At 24.3% G+C, this 17,854-nt stretch overlaps 2 protein-coding genes across 15 annotated transcripts in view; both read left to right on the top strand.

Moving 5' to 3' along the window:
• The window catches only part of LOC145256347 (spectrin beta chain-like), a 648,628-nt gene that overhangs the window by 23,013 nt on the left and 607,761 nt on the right, over positions 1–17,854 (top strand). The gene's annotated exons all lie outside the window — the stretch shown is intronic.
• Positions 11,733–12,710, top strand: LOC145256143 (eukaryotic translation initiation factor 4 gamma 1-like). Its single transcript, XM_080114729.1, has one exon. It carries the CDS (start codon positions 11,733–11,735, stop codon positions 12,708–12,710), a length of 978 nt encoding a protein of 325 aa, XP_079970855.1.

The raw sequence follows: 17,854 nt of genomic DNA, 5'->3' as shown, positions 1-17,854 counted from the left end.
AGCTAATATGATTAAAAAATAAAAAAAAGTTTAAAGCTAATATGATTAAAAAATAAAAAAAGTTTAAAGCTAATATGATTAAAAAATAAAAAAAAGTTTAAAGCTAATATGATTAAAAAATAAAAAAAAGTTTAAAGCTAATATGATTAAAAAATAAAAAAAAGTTTAAAGCTAATATGATTAAAAAATAAAAAAAAGTTTAAAGCTAATATGATTAAAAAATAAAAAAAAGTTTAAAGCTAATATGATTAAAAAATAAAAAAAAGTTTAAAGCTAATATGATTAAAAAATAAAAAAAAGTTTAAAGCTAATATGATTAAAAAATAAAAAAAAGTTTAAAGCTAATATGATTAAAAAATAAAAAAAGTTTAAAGCTAATATGATTAAAAAATAAAAAAAAGTTTAAAGCTAATATGATTAAAAAATAAAAAAAGTTTAAAGCTAATATGATTAAAAAATAAAAAAAAGTTTAAAGCTAATATGATTAAAAAATAAAAAAAGTTTAAAGCTAATATTATTAAAAAAAAAAGAAGTTTAAAGCTAATATGATTAAAAAATAAAAAAAAGTGTAAAGCTAATATGATTAAAAAATAAAAAAAGTTTAAAGCTAATATGATTAAAAAATAAAAAAAAGTTTAAAGCTAATATGATTAAAAAATAAAAAAAAGTTTAAAGCTAATATGATTAAAAAATAAAAAAAAGTTTAAAGCTAATATGATTAAAAAATAAAAAAAAGTTTAAAGCTAATATGATTAAAAAATAAAAAAAAGTTTAAAGCTAATATGATTAAAAAAAAAAAAGTTTAAAGCTAATATGATTAAAAAATAAAAAAAAGTTTAAAGCTAATATGATTAAAAAATAAAAAAAAGTTTAAAGCTAATATGATTAAAAAATAAAAAAAAGTTTAAAGCTAATATGATTAAAAAAAAAAAAATTTAAAGCTAATATGATTAAAAAATAAAAAAAGTTTAAAGCTAATATGATTAAAAAAAAAAGGTTTAAAGCTAATATGATTAATAAATAAAAAAAAGTTTAAAGCTAATATGATTAAAAAATAAAAAAAAGTTTAAAGCTAATATGATTAAAAAATAAAAAAAGTTTAAAGCTAATATGATTAAAAAATAAAAAAAAGTTTAAAGCTAATATGATTAAAAAATAAAAAAAAGTTTAAAGCTAATATGATTAAAAAATAAAAAAAAGTTAAAAGCTAATATGATTAAAAAATAAAAAAAAGTTTAAAGCTAATATGATTAAAAAATAAAACTAGTTTAAAGCTAATATGATTAAAAAATAAAAAAAAGTTTAAAGCTAATATGATTAAAAAATAAAAAAAGTTTAAAGCTAATATGATTAAAAAATAAAAAAAAGTTTAAAGCTAATATGATTAAAAAATAAAAAAAAGTTTAAAGCTAATATGATTAAAAAATAAAAAAAAGTTTAAAGCTAATATGATTAAAAAAAACAAAAGTTTAAAGCTAATATGATTAAAAAATAAAAAAAAGTTTAAAGCTAATATGATTAAAAAATAAAAAAAAGTTTAAAGCTAATATGATTAAAAAATAAAAAAAAGTTTAAAGCTAATATGATTAAAAAAAAAAAAATTTAAAGCTAATATGATTAAAAAATAAAAAAAGTTTAAAGCTAATATGATTAAAAAAAAAAGGTTTAAAGCTAATATGATTAATAAATAAAAAAAAGTTTAAAGCTAATATGATTAAAAAATAAAAAAAAGTTTAAAGCTAATATGATTAAAAAAAAAAGTTTAAAGCTAATATGATTAAAAAATAAAAAAAGTTTAAAGCTAATATGATTAAAAAATAAAAAAAGTTTAAAGCTAATATGATTAAAAAATAAAAATTTTTTTAAAGCTAATATGATTAAAAAATAAAAAAAAAGTTTAAAGCTAATATGATTAAAAAATAAAAAAAAGTTTAAAGCTAATATGATTAAAAAATAAAAAAAAGTTTAAAGCTAATATGATTAAAAAAAAAAAAGTTTAAAGCTAATATGATTAAAAAATAAAAAAAAGTTTAAAGCTAATATGATTAAAAAATAAAAAAAAGTTTAAAGCTAATATGATTAAAAAATAAAAAAAAGTTTAAAGCTAATATGATTAAAAAAAAAAAATTTAAAGCTAATATGATTAAAAAATAAAAAAAGTTTAAAGCTAATATGATTAAAAAAAAAAAGGTTTAAAGCTAATATGATTAATAAATAAAAAAAAGTTTAAAGCTAATATGATTAAAAAATAAAAAAAAGTTTAAAGCTAATATGATTAAAAAATAAAAAAAAGTTTAAAGCTAATATGATTAAAAAATAAAAAAAAGTTTAAAGCTAATATGATTAAAAAATAAAAAAAAGTTTAAAGCTAATATGATTAAAAAATAAAAAAAAGTTTAAAGCTAATATGATTAAAAAATAAAAAAAAGTTTAAAGCTAATATGATTAAAAAATAAAACTAGTTTAAAGCTAATATGATTAAAAAATAAAAAAAAGTTTAAAGCTAATATGATTAAAAAATAAAAAAAGTTTAAAGCTAATATGATTAAAAAATAAAAAAAAGTTTAAAGCTAATATGATTAAAAAATAAAAAAAAGTTTAAAGCTAATATGATTAAAAAATAAAAAAAAGTTTAAAGCTAATATGATTAAAAAAAACAAAAGTTTAAAGCTAATATGATTAAAAAATAAAAAAAGTTTAAAGCTAATATGATTAAAAAATAAAAAAAAGTTTAAAGCTAATATTATTAAAAAAAAAAAAGTTTAAAGCTAATATGATTAAAAAATAAAAAAAGTTTAAAGCTAATATGATTAAAAAAAAAAAGGTTTAAAGCTTAAAAAAAATCCACTGATGTCGGTTCACTGCTACGATTTCGGAATAGGAGCATGTGAGTAAAAATAAAAAAAAGTTTAAAGCTAATATGATTAAAAAATAAAAAAAAGTTTAAAGCTAATATGATTAAAAAATAAAAAAAAGTTTAAAGCTAATATGATTAAAAAAAAAAAAATTTAAAGCTAATATGATTAAAAAATAAAAAAAGTTTAAAGCTAATATGATTAAAAAAAAAAAGGTTTAAAGCTAATATGATTAATAAATAAAAAAAAGTTTAAAGCTAATATGATTAAAAAATAAAAAAAATTTTAAAGCTAATATGATTAAAAAATAAAAAAAGTTTAAAGCTAATATGATTAAAATATAAAAAAAAGTTTAAAGCTAATATGATTAAAAAATAAAAAAAAGTTTAAAGCTAATATGATTAAAAAATAAAAAAAAGTTTAAAGCTAATATGATTAAAAAATAAAAAAAAGTTTAAAGCTAATATGATTAAAAAATAAAACTAGTTTAAAGCTAATATGATTAAAAAATAAAAAAAAGTTTAAAGCTAATATGATTAAAAAATAAAAAAAGTTTAAAGCTAATATGATTAAAAAATAAAAAAAAGTTTAAAGCTAATATGAGTAAAAAATAAAAAAAAGTTTAAAGCTAATATGATTAAAAAATAAAAAAAAGTTTAAAGCTAATATGATTAAAAAAAACAAAAGTTTAAAGCTAATATGATTAAAAAATAAAAAAAAGTTTAAAGCTAATATGATTAAAAAATAAAAAAAAGTTTAAAGCTAATATGATTAAAAAATAAAAAAAAGTTTAAAGCTAATATGATTAAAAAAAAAAAAAATTTAAAGCTAATATGATTAAAAAATAAAAAAAGTTTAAAGCTAATATGATTAAAAAAAAAGGTTTAAAGCTAATATGATTAATAAATAAAAAAAAGTTTAAAGCTAATATGATTAAAAAATAAAAAAAGTTTAAAGCTAATATGATTAAAAAAAAAAAGTTTAAAGCTAATATGATTAAAAAATAAAAAAAGTTTAAAGCTAATATGATTAAAAAATAAAAAAAGTTTAAAGCTAATATGATTAAAAAATAAAAAATTTTTTAAAGCTAATATGATAAAAAAATAAAAAAAAAGTTTAAAGCTAATATGATTAAAAAATAAAAAAAGTTTAAAGCTAATATGTTTAAAAAAAAAAAAGTTTAAAGCTAATATGATTAAAAAATAAAAAAGTTTAAAGCTAATATGATTAAAAAAATAAAAAAAAGTTTAAAGCTAATATGATTAAAAAAATAAAAAAAGTTTAAAGCTAATATGATTAAAAAAAAAAAAAAAAGTTTAAAGCTAATATGATTAAAAAAATAAAAAAAAGTTTAAAGCTAATATGATTAAAAAATAAAAAAAGTTTAAAGCTAATATGATTAAAAAATAAAAAAAAGTTTAAAGCTAATATGATTAAAAAATAAAAAAAGTTTAAAGCTAATATGATTAAAAAAATAAAAAAAGTTTAAAGCTAATATGATTAAAAAATAAAAAAAAGTTTAAAGCTAATATGATTAAAAAATAAAAAAAAGTTTAAAGCTAATATGATTAAAAATAAAAAAAGTTTAAAGCTAATATGATTAAAAAAATAAAAAAAAGTTTAAAGCTAATATGATTAAAAAAATAAAAAAGTTTAAAGCTAATATGATTAAAAAATACAAAAAAGTTTAAAGCTAATATGATTAAAAAATAAAAAAAAGTTTAAAGCTAATATGATTAAAAAATAAAAAAAAGTTTAAAGCTAATATGATTAAAAAATAAAAAAAAGTTTAAAGCTAATATGATTAAAAAATAAAAAAAGTTTAAAGCTAATATGATTAAAAAATAAAAAAAAGTTTAAAGCTAATATGATTAAAAAATAAAAAAAAGTTTAAAGCTAATATGATTAAAAAATAAAAAAAAGTTTAAAGCTAATATGATTAAAAAAAAAATTTAAAGCTAATATGATTAAAAAAAAAAAAAAGTTTAAAGCTAATATGATTAAAAAATAAAAAAAAGTGTAAAGCTAATATGATTAAAAAATAAAAAAAGTTTAAAGCTAATATGATTAAAAAATAAAAAAAAGTTTAAAGCTAATATGATTAAAAAATAAAAAAAAGTTTAAAGCTAATATGATTAAAAAATAAAAAAAAGTTTAAAGCTAATATGATTAAAAAATAAAAAAAAGTTTAAAGCTAATATGATTAAAAAATAAAAAAAAGTTTAAAGCTAATATGATTAAAAAATAAAAAAAAGTTTAAAGCTAATATGATTAAAAAATAAAAAAAAGTTTAAAGCTAATATGATTAAAAAATAAAAAAAAGTTTAAAGCTAATATGATTAAAAAAATAAAAAAAAGTTTAAAGCTAATATGATTAAAAAATAAAAAAAAGTTTAAAGCTAATATGATTAAAAATAAAAAAAGTTTAAAGCTAATATGATTAAAAAAATAAAAAAAAGTTTAAAGCTAATATGATTAAAAAAATAAAAAAGTTTAAAGCTAATATGATTAAAAAATAAAAAAAAGTTTAAAGCTAATATGATTAAAAAATAAAAAAAAGTTTAAAGCTAATATGATTAAAAAATAAAAAAAGTTTAAAGCTAATATGATTAAAAAATAAAAAAAAGTTTAAAGCTAATATGATTAAAAAATAAAAAAAGTTTAAAGCTAATATGATTAAAAAATAAAAAAAGTTTAAAGCTAATATGATTAAAAAAAAAATGTTTAAAGCTAATATGATTAAAAAAAAAAATTTAAAGCTAATATGATAAAAAAAAAGTTTAAAGCTAATATGATTAAAAAATAAAAAAAAGTTTAAAGCTAATATGATTAAAAAATAAAAAAAAGTTTAAAGCTAATATGATTAAAAAAAAAAAAGTTTAAAGCTAATATGATTAAAAAATAAAAAAAAGTTTAAAGCTAATATGATTAAAAAAAAAAAAGTTTAAAGCTAATATGATTAAAAAAATAAAAAAAGTTTAAAACTAATATGATTAAAAAATAAAAAAAAGTTTAAAGCTAATATGATTAAAAAATAAAAAAAAGTTTAAAGCTAATATGATTAAAAAAATTAAAAAAAGTTTAAAGCTAATATGATTAAAAAATAAAAAAAAGTTTAAAGCTAATATGATTAAAAAATAAAAAAAAGTTTAAAGCTAATATGATTAAAAATAAAAAAAGTTTAAAGCTAATATGATTAAAAAAATAAAAAAAAGTTTAAAGCTAATATGATTAAAAAAATAAAAAAGTTTAAAGCTAATATGATTAAAAAATAAAAAAAAGTTTAAAGCTAATATGATTAAAAAAATAAAAAAAAGTTTAAAGCTAATATGATTAAAAAATAAAAAAAGTTTAAAGCTAATATGATTAAAAAAATAAAAAAAAGTTTAAAGCTAATATGATTAAAAAATAAAAAAAAGTTTAAAGCTAATATGATTAAAAAATAAAAAGTTAAAAGCTAATATGATTAAAAAAATAAAAAAAGTTTAAAGCTAATATGATTAAAAAATAAAAAAAAGTTTAAAGCTAATATGATTAAAAAATAAAAAAAAGTTTAAAGCTTATATGATTAAAAAAATAAAAAAAAGTTTAAAGCTTATATGATTAAAAAATAAAAAAAAGTTTAAAGCTAATATGATTAAAAAATAAAAAAAAGTTTAAAGCTAATATGATTAAAAAATAAAAAAGTTTAAAGCTAATATGATTAAAAAAATTAAAAAAAGTTTAAAGCTAATATGATTAAAAAAATAAAAAAAGTTTAAAGCTAATATGATTAAAAAATTAAAAAAAGTTTAAAGCTAATATGATTAAAAAATAAAAAAAAGTTTAAAGCTAATATGATTAAAAAATAAAAAAAAGTTTAAAGCTAATATGATTTAAAAATAAAAAAGTTTAAAGCTAATATGATTAAAAAAATAAAAAAAAGTTTAAAGCTAATATGATTAAAAAAATAAAAAAAGTTTAAAGCTAATATGATTAAAAAATAAAAAAAAGTTTAAAGCTAATATGATTTAAAAAAAAAAGTTTAAAGCTAATATGATTAAAAAATAAAAAAAGTTTAAAGCTAATATGATTAAAAAATAAAAAAAGTTTAAAGCTAATATGATTAAAAAATAAAAAAAAGTTTAAAGCTAATATGATTAAAAAAAAAAAAAATTTAAAGCTAATATGATTAAAAAAAAAAAAAAAGTTTAAAGCTAATATGATTAAAAAAAAAAAATTTAAAGCTAATATGATTAAAAAAAAAAAAAAGTTTAAAGCTAATATGATTAAAAAATAAAAAAAAGTTTAAAGCTAATATGATTAAAAAATAAAAAAAAGTTTAAAGCTTATATGATTAAAAAAATAAAAAAAAGTTTAAAGCTTATATGATTAAAAAATAAAAAAAAGTTTAAAGCTAATATGATTAAAAAATAAAAAAAAGTTTAAAGCTAATATGATTAAAAAATAAAAAAGTTTAAAGCTAATATGATTAAAAAAATTAAAAAAAGTTTAAAGCTAATATGATTAAAAAATAAAAAAAAGTTTAAAGCTAATATGATTAAAAAAATAAAAAAGTTTAAAGCTAATATGATTAAAAAATAAAAAAAAGTTTAAAGCTAATATGATTAAAAAAATAAAAAAAAGTTTAAAGCTAATATGATTAAAAAATAAAAAAAGTTTAAAGCTAATATGATTAAAAAAATAAAAAAAAGTTTAAAGCTAATATGATTAAAAAATAAAAAAAAGTTTAAAGCTAATATGATTAAAAAATAAAAAGTTAAAAGCTAATATGATTAAAAAAATAAAAAAAGTTTAAAGCTAATATGATTAAAAAATAAAAAAAAGTTTAAAGCTAATATGATTAAAAAATAAAAAAAAGTTTAAAGCTTATATGATTAAAAAAATAAAAAAAAGTTTAAAGCTTATATGATTAATAAATAAAAAAAAGTTTAAAGCTAATATGATTAAAAAATAAAAAAAAGTTTAAAGCTAATATGATTAAAAAATAAAAAAGTTTAAAGCTAATATGATTAAAAAAATTAAAAAAAGTTTAAAGCTAATATGATTAAAAAAATAAAAAAAGTTTAAAGCTAATATGATTAAAAAATTAAAAAAAGTTTAAAGCTAATATGATTAAAAAATAAAAAAAAGTTTAAAGCTAATATGATTAAAAAATAAAAAAAAGTTTAAAGCTAATATGATTAAAAAAATAAAAAAAAGTTTAAAGCTAATATGATTAAAAAATAAAAAAAAGTTTAAAGCTAATATGATTAAAAAATAAAAAAAAGTTTAAAGCTAATATGATTAAAAAATAAAAAAGTTTAAAGCTAATATGATTAAAAAAATAAAAAAAAGTTTAAAGCTAATATGATTAAAAAAATAAAAAAAGTTTAAAGCTAATATGATTAAAAAATAAAAAAAAGTTTAAAGCTAATATGATTTAAAAAAAAAAGTTTAAAGCTAATATGATTAAAAAATAAAAAAAGTTTAAAGCTAATATGATTAAAAAATAAAAAAAGTTTAAAGCTAATATGATTAAAAAATAAAAAAAAGTTTAAAGCTAATATGATTAAAAAAAAAAAAAATTTAAAGCTAATATGATTAAAAAAAAAAAAAAAGTTTAAAGCTAATATGATTAAAAAAAAAAAATTTAAAGCTAATATGATTAAAAAAAAAAAAAGTTTAAAGCTAATATGATTAAAAAATAAAAAAAAGTTTAAAGCTAATATGATTAAAAAATAAAAAAAAGTTTAAAGCTTATATGATTAAAAAAATAAAAAAAAGTTTAAAGCTTATATGATTAAAAAATAAAAAAAAGTTTAAAGCTAATATGATTAAAAAATAAAAAAAAGTTTAAAGCTAATATGATTAAAAAATAAAAAAGTTTAAAGCTAATATGATTAAAAAAATTAAAAAAAGTTTAAAGCTAATATGATTAAAAAAATAAAAAAAGTTTAAAGCTAATATGATTAAAAAATTAAAAAAAGTTTAAAGCTAATATGATTAAAAAATAAAAAAAAGTTTAAAGCTAATATGATTAAAAAATAAAAAAAAGTTTAAAGCTAATATGATTAAAAAAATAAAAAAAAGTTTAAAGCTAATATGATTAAAAAATAAAAAAAAGTTTAAAGCTAATATGATTAAAAAATAAAAAAAAGTTTAAAGCTAATATGATTAAAAAATAAAAAAGTTTAAAGCTAATATGATTAAAAAAATAAAAAAAAGTTTAAAGCTAATATGATTAAAAAAATAAAAAAAGTTTAAAGCTAATATGATTAAAAAATAAAAAAAAGTTTAAAGCTAATATGATTAAAAAAAAAAAAGTTTAAAGCTAATATGATTAAAAAATAAAAAAAGTTTAAAGCTAATATGATTAAAAAATAAAAAAAGTTTAAAGCTAATATGATTAAAAAATAAAAAAAAGTTTAAAGCTAATATGATTAAAAAAAAAAAAATTTAAAGCTAATATGATTAAAAAAAAAAAAAAAGTTTAAAGCTAATATGATTAAAAAAAAAAAATTTAAAGCTAATATGATTAAAAAAAAAAAAAGTTTAAAGCTAATATGATTAAAAAATAAAAAAAAGTTTAAAGCTAATATGATTAAAAAATAAAAAAAAGTTTAAAGCTAATATGATTAAAAAATAAAAAAAAGTTTAAAGCTAATATGATTAAAAAATAAAAAAAAGTTTAAAGCTAATATGATTAAAAAAAAAAAAAGTTTAAAGCTAATATGATTAAAAAATAAAAAAAAGTTTAAAGCTAATATGATTAAAAAAAAAAAAGTTTAAAGCTAATATGATTAAAAAATAAAAAAAGTTTAAAGCTAATATGATTAAAAAATAAAAAAGTGTAAAGCTAATATGATTAAAAAAAAAAAAAAGTTTAAAGCTAATATGATTAAAAATAAAAAAAAGTTTAAAGCTAATATGATTAAAAAATAAAAAAAAGTTTAAAGCTAATATGATTAAAAAATAAAAAAAAGTTTAAAGCTAATATGATTAAAAAATAAAAAAAGCTTGCGCGAACTCCCATAACTTGTGTTAGTAATATAACGCGTTGTCGAAGGGGCCACAGCCAATGATGGACAACAGTTGCCACATTTGGGCAGGAGCTACTAGAAGCAACTTATGCTGCCTTGGCAGAATTCAAAATAGACTTCGTAATCTAGTGGGGGTGCCCTTTTCTCTTCCCTGTGACCTCTTTCTCACAGAAGAGACATTGCTAGCCTGTCTGCTTTATCGTTATTTTCATGGCACGTGCTCGTCTGAGCTTTAATCTATGGTACCCCCTCGCTAAACTTTCACGAAAAACACTCGTCTAGCCAAAACCTATATCAATAACTTCCCACACTCTTTATCTATTGTCTTCAAGTCCAACATAAACAAATTCTTGATGAACCGTCCCCGTAAGTAATCCAATTTCCACAATTTCCACTACTTATGATTACTACGCTATAATCCCATTAACCCTTATCCTTGAGTGGCCTCCTGGCCTTGATAAGTGATGACTCATTTGAAAAAAAGAAAAAAGAAAAAAACGAGGACACAGATGCTATAAGGCTGCAAATTTAGTATTTTAAAACGAAAGAACGAAACGATAGTTCGCGCATGCGTGGTTTGCAAACCATCTCGAAACAAGGTTTTCATATGGCTTCCCCTTCAAACAAAACAACATTTCTGCACGAAACAATTTACGATTTTTTCCAATTTTTCGATATTATGTGTTCGATAGATAGCTCTTTCTAATGTTGCAAGGTACGTTGTGCTTCGATGCGGATGACAAAAGTTTTTAGCAGACATACAAACACACACAAAGATTTTAGCGGACATACAAACACACACAGTTTTTAGCAGACATACAAACACATACAAAGATTTTAGCGGACATACAAACACACACAAAGTTTTTAGCAGGCATACAAACACACACAAAGATTTTAGCAGACATACAAACACACACAAAGATTTTAGCAGACATACAAACACACACAAAGATTTTAGCAGGCATACAAACACACCTCTCGGTTGGTTTCAATAAAAAAGCGGGGCAATGTTGGCAGCTGGTTTGGCTGCCCCATACCCGGCATTACAATCTCCAAAGGAAGAAAAATAAAAATAAAAAAGATTTATTTAATAGGTAATAATAATGTTGTAGTTAAGAAAACTATTCTTAACATGGAGAGGGTCAACCAGAAGTAAAGTGTAAACAGTAATCATAAAGATAACCACAATTTTTTTATGCTAAAACAATTGGCAATAGGGCGATTTTGTGACCTCCGTTCAGCAACAAGAGGCAAAGGATACCCCCTATAAGAGTATCTGCAAGTATAATTGCAAAGCAAAGGTTGCGCAATTACAACCACACCTGAATCGCCACCGATGGATTCTAGTGGCAAGGAAAAGTCCAGAACGACTGGAAATCATGCTGAGATATGCAGGGAGTACATACAGCATCTGTAGTTCCAAGCGATTACCCATCTGATATTGACCAGGTTCAACATTCCTAGACTGGTGATCTTACGGGAATTGGTGTGTCAACGTGATTATGCCGTAAAGGCGACCCCATCCAAAGGGGGTGGACGGTGATAACATACGCACAAAGATTAAATGCTATATTATTAGATAGATTTTGGCAACTATCATTCGTCCTTTATAACGTCATGGTAGCCTTTAGCAACTACGATATATCATTTATGACGTCATCCATTTACATTCCGCTATTGCTATTAAGTCGATCGGCTGCTACTTTCAGACGTTAAAAGGCCACGCGCACAAGTATTGAGAGGTGAAATCTTCGATCAAAAGTGACACAATCAGAAATTAAAAACAAAATCTATGTTTCACCCACAAGCGAATTCATTAAAATCCGTTGGCCGTTTCTCCACTAAAGCTATGATGTCCAGCTTGGCGCCTGAATGGAGATTCTTGTCTAAGTCGGCACCGACGAACATCGAAGAACCGAGACAAGAATCATGTTTTCAAAGCGCGACCGGCATTAAGAAATACAGCAGGGAATTTTTACTGCAATTACGGCACACCAGAGCCTCTCTGCTGATGCCAGCATGCCTGCCAGATCTTCCAAGAGAGCTGATAAAAATGCAATATTCCTCAGAAACGTTCAACCTTTCGTGCAGTGACCCTTTCTTTAAAAGTCTGAAAGATCGAAGACCATCCGAAGAAAGCCGAAACGATAAAAACAATGAGACCAAAAAGCCGTTATTGTCAGAGATACGTTGTATTCAATTCGATACCGAGAGTCAATTAAAAGCTATTATCGATCTGCTGTTCGAGAAGGCATCGAAAAACCCAATTCTTGGGATTTCCTACGCTTACCTCTGCCGTTCTCTCTCCCTGGTTCGCGTGCCTTCCTCCACAAGGCAGGGTGAGACAGTCAACTTCAATAAGCTGTTGAACCGTCGATGTCAGATTGAACTTGAAAAGATCAAGCAAGCAAACGAAGCGATTAATCAGGCGAAACAGATGATAAGAAGTGCCGAAAATGGCGAAGCCAGGGACATTCAACTACAGAAGAAACTTGACGAATTGATGTCCACCTCGAGAAAGAGAACAATGGGGATCATGAAGATGATCGGAGAGTTTTTCAAAATGCGCATCCTAAATGAGAACATCATTACGGAGTTTGTGTGCAGCTTGCTCTCACCCCGAACCGAAGATCGGGTTGAGTGCTTGTGTGATTTACTGAAGACGGTCGGAAAGGAACTGGAACAGAACAGCAACCGACAGGAGAAGAAGAAAATGGAAGACTGTTTCAGCGAGATTAAAAAGACCGTCTCACAGGGTACGTGTTCACCGCGCGTCAAGGCTATGTTAAGCAGTATGATAAGACTACGTGAAAACAAATGGGTTTTCTGATTCCACTAGGAATTGAAGATTTTTCTTCTTTTTAGAAATCAGCTGAAATCTTCTGGAAAAAAAAATGAATGTGAATTTGGAATCAGCAACAAACGTGAGTGACGACATTTTGTTTGGAGTAAAAAAATATATGTAAATAGTTTTCAGAAGAAAAATAAAAACGGACATAAACTTTGTAAATTTTTATTTTGTTGTTGTTAAATCTAAAGGTATCTTCATCCGCAAATTTATTTTTATGGTTTCTGGTGCAATTTTCTTTATATAAAGCGCCATTAAAAAAAAACTGTTTTTTAATTGAAACATAATATTCGACTTTTTGTAACAACGAGTCACCGCCTCGGTTAAAAAAAACCCCAAAACAATCAAGAATAAGACTTGTTATACAGGGTGGCCATTTAAAAGTAGCCCCCCAAAAATGTAGTAGAGAGGAGGAACATTCTTTTATTGTTTCAATTACCTGTAGTGCTTCCTCCATGCTGTCCAAAAATGAACACCTCGTCTGCGTTTAATGTGTTGTTTATAAAGTTCTATAAATGCAAATTAGTTGCTCACATCATCATCATCATCATCATCATCATCATCATCATCATCATCATAACCGCCATCACCACCGCCACCAGGTAGATCTATCTATCTATCTATCCCTCGCTGCACTCATGAATTCATTGTTGCTCATCATTTTTTATGTTGCTCAGGTGTTCAAACTGTTAACGTATGTTTCTCGATGTCGCCCTCTGCTTCTTCTATTCACGATCTTTCCCATCAAACTAATCTGTTCTATTCCGCTTTTTCTGTAGACATAACCCATGAACCTTATTTCCCGTTTTCGCACTGTTCTTAGTACAGTTTTCTAGTTCTGTGTTTGTCATTTCTTGATTTGTTTTCTTTTCTGCCCAGGATATCTTCAAAATTCTCTTTAGTTTCAGCTTTTTTTACATAGGAATCACCACTTATCAAGGCCCAGAGACCACTCGAGGATAAGGGTTAAAGAGTGTACAGTAGTCAATGGGACAATATTGTAGTAATTGTTAGTGGAAATTTGGTAAATTGCATTACTTAATGGGAACGGCTCATCAAGAATTTGTTTATGTTGGACTTGAAGACAACCATATTATAGTCAGGTGGGAAAGCAAGCAAATAGAAGAGAGTTCCACAGATGTGCAGTTCCAAGAAAGAAACTTTGTTCATGGAATCTGCGTTTAGGTTTAGACACAGATAAAGAGTGGGAGAAATTATTTATAGTGTTTTCAGCTAGATTAGTGTTTCTCGGGAAAGTTTGGCGAGGAGGAACCATAGATTGGAGCTCAGGCGAGCACTTGCTATGAAAATAATGATAAAGCAGAGAAGGCTCGCAACGTCTCTTCTGTGAGAAAGAGGTTGTAGGAAAGAGAAAAGGTCATCCCCACTGTCAAGGCAGGGTTAGAACTTTCTAGCAGCTCTTGCCCAGATGTGGCAACAATACTCCATTCTTGGACGTACCTGAATTTTATATAGATAGAAAATTACATCAGCAGTGAGATATCTACTGGATCGATAGAAGTCTCCTGCTACTTTGGACTTGACGGACTGAGCATACACTCCTCTCGCGTTCCATATTGCTCTTTTACAATGGTTGCTAGCAGTCCTGAAAGCGGATTTAGTCTCGGTACATCTAATACGTTGGAAGCAATGGAAAAAGTGATTTCTGTACGCAATGGCAGCAGCACATTCTGGAGAGAACCACGGCTGACTGTTAGGGTTTTGTCAGAAGCTTTTAGGGGGGATGAAGCGGTCTACACCTAAATTAAGCATTCCTCTAGCCTTTAGTCTCTTTCTCGTGTTCGGAGTATTCTGAATTTGGTGTCTTTTTTAATGTTTCCGTTGGTCATGATTGATGACAGTCTATTGAAGGTGACTTTGACTGCGGCTTTGTTTTTTCAGTCGTGTACTTTTCATCAGATGGATGCAGTATCCCAGTGACTTCGATTCTGTCAAGCTTACTGTTTTTGAGATGTTTAAAGCAAGTCTTTACTTTCACTTGCTTCCACCACAGAATCCAGCATGTGTTTGGGGAGGGGGGTCTCTTCGGATTGTACTATGAACGCAGTGGCGTCTGCATACCTTAGATGGTTAATGTTGCGTGCACTCAAGCTTATGTCTTTGATGTCCTCAATTTCTCTCAGTATGTTTTCGTTATAGAGGTTGAATAAATCTGCTGACATCTCACACTCTTGGCGTACTCCTCCTCTTATTAATGTCTCCTCACGGAGCTCGTCATCTATTTTAACTGTCGCCTTTTGTCGCGCGTATTTACGTCGAGGGGGTACAAGTGTTTGTAGTTCGTCGGAGCATTCACCATTAAAATACTTGAACAGGCAGAGGAATGCAACATTTCGTCGATGGGATAGAGGTTGTGTGCGCGAATAGTGATTTTGTAGAGATACAAGCTGCTGTCATGTGTGAGTCTTTTTTTTCTAACATAGTAGAGGGAGCCTACTTTCTTTGCAGCAACCTTGGTTTTAGACCATAAGACATGTTCCACTAGTGATCTATACATTTCTTAAAAGAAAAAAAAAATGACTCCTCCTTGAATATGACTTTGTGCTACATTAAAATTGCAAACTAAATTTATCATGAAAAACTCAGCGTCTATCTATCTATCTATCTATCTATCTATCTATCTATCTAGTTATCTCTCTATATATAGTTTCATAATCTATCTATCTATCTATCTATCTATCTAGGTATCTATCTATCTATCTATCTAGGTATCTATCTATCTATCTATCTATCTATCTATCTATCTATCTAGGTATCTCTCTATATATAGTTTCATAATCTATCTATCCATCTATCTATCTAGGTATCTATCTATCTATCCATCTATCTATCTATCTATTATATAAAAGGAACTTTGTGTGTGTGTGCTAGCTCGTTCCCTCTGAACTCGAAAACGGTTGGGTCGATGTCTATAAAATTTCACACGAAAGTACTTTATGTACTTGGCAGTGTTTTTCTACAGCTTCAGTAAGATTGTTTCTATCGCTGTTATGTTCGCATAATTACTATTTCTGTTTGAGGGTCTATATAAGTATTGATTATCGAATCCACTTTTTAAAAAAAATGTTTTTATTACATTTTTACCCCAAACAAGGCACATTGCCTCTTTGATGTAGGGGGCTACTATCAGGGACATAAGCTTCAAGGTACTATGTGGGGAGTTGGGCAGCAACATGTCGGTTCACGTTACACTTGAACTTCTGCATGTCAGTACAAATGGGGAAGCAGGAATCAGGAAGGGAATTCCAAAGTCTAGCGGTCCTGAGGAAGAAACTACTGGAGTAGAAGGCTCTCTTATATTTAGGGATCTCAACTGTGAAGGGGTGGGATTTAGATGCTTGTCGGGTTTGTCGGGGATATTTACGTCGAGGGGGTACAAGTGCTTGCAGTTCGTCGGAGCATTCACCGTTAAAGTACTTGTAGAACAGGCAGAGGGATGCAACATTTCGAAGATGGGACAGAGGCTGAAGTTTAGATAACAGTTCAGGACCTATCAGATTGGCGACTCTCTTTTGAACCTTGTCTAGGAGCGAGAGACTAGTGGCAGATGCACTAGCCCAAATATGACAACAATACTCCATACATGGGCGAATGGTGGCCTTATAGAGGTACAGGATACTTTCGAGCGTAAGTAATTTTCTAGCATCGAACTCACTGCAACCAATTCGAATTGTGTTCCTAATGCACTTCTCAATCGATTCAGTGGCACAGTCCGACATATTTTTTACATTGTCTATGAAAGGTAAAAATAATTAGGTAACGATAAATATTTGAAGAACGTAAATCATAAAAAGGGGGAACATTGGAGAGAAGGAAGCCCCAGAGAACAACAATTCTTTCCACTTTGTCAGAAAATCACTTATGGAATGTGAGATTTAAAGGATGTACACATTCTTTTTTTCTTTTTCTTTTTTTTTGCTTATATATGCCAAAATAGTACACTTACATCACGATGTAGAAAATGCCCAAATACTCCATTCCATCGTGCTGTATGCGTGTGATATTAAATAGGGAATCGGAAGGAGGATTTCAAATATTATTCTTGGAAATTCTAAGTGTTTTTTTTTTGTTTTTTTTACTTTCATCCGTCTGGGTAGCGGGTAGGGAGTAAAAGCAGAGTGTTATCTGTGTGTGTGTGTGTGTGTGTGTGTGTGTGTGTGTGTGTGTCTTTGTCCCCCCTTCTTTCTCTGCTCCTCTTTCTCTCTCGTACACTCTTCCATTTCCCTCCCTTTCACTTATTCTCTATCGTATCTCTCACTGGCTCCTCTAGCTTATCACCCCCCCCCCTCACTTTATCTTATCACCTCGCTCTTCATTTTCCTTCGTCTCTTTCTTTATTTCTTTTCCTCTCTTTCTTTCTCAACCCTTTTCCCCGTGTTTTTTCTTTCGTCTTTTTTTTTTCTCCCGAATATTAATTATACGTTTCTCAATTGTTAACTCTATTTGCTGGTCTTTCCAGGTTAGCGCCGCCCCTTTCACTCTCACTCTCCTCCCACTCACTCTTTCTTCTTATTGTCTTTTCTCCACTCGCTTTGCCTGTTTTATATCTCCTTGTTATCCATCTGTATCCTATTAAAATCTATGGACTTTTAAAACTCTATGGGTTTTGTTTTTTTGGCCATTAGTTTTTTTTTTTTTTTTTTTTTTTTTTTTTTTACAGGGACACCTTGGAAGACGTCGTAATAAAAAAGCAATACGCAAGAGTGAATTATAAGGAGGGGGGCGAATCACGTAAATCACGCATGTAAAACACGCGGCCCGCAGGCCGCATGCTGCCCATCATACACACGTTTATGGCCCACACAAATGATCTTCCTTTCTCTCACGTCTGGCATCGAGTTAGGTACGTTTCGGCGTAGTAGAAGTGGGAGGGGGTTATTTTTTAGTCAAGCAAATTCTTATATAAAACAAAAACATTTAAGCTAAAACTAATTTAGTCTAAATGTCTTTTTGTTTATTTGTTTGTACTGGTGCGTCCAACTATTAGAATTAACTAAAGTTTTCTTATTCTAATATATAGTTTTTACGTTTTTAAAATGATGCTTTTTATCGTATTGGCACTAATGAAACACTTTAATTTAATTTTGAGGATTATCTCCCTTTTA

The sequence above is a fragment of the Euprymna scolopes genome, chromosome 32, assembly GCF_053919585.1.
Source record: "Euprymna scolopes isolate OS-2025 chromosome 32, ASM5391958v1, whole genome shotgun sequence".
NCBI lineage: Eukaryota > Metazoa > Mollusca > Cephalopoda > Sepiida > Sepiolidae > Euprymna > Euprymna scolopes.
Note: the sequence above shows the minus strand (reverse complement) of the source record. Positions and strands in the feature narration are given on the sequence as shown.

Bases quoted from the DNA above. Each gene is read 5' to 3' on its own strand.
- LOC145256143 (XM_080114729.1), top strand. From the start codon at position 11,733: ATGTCCAGCTTGGCGCCTGAATGGAGATTCTTGTCTAAGTCGGCACCG.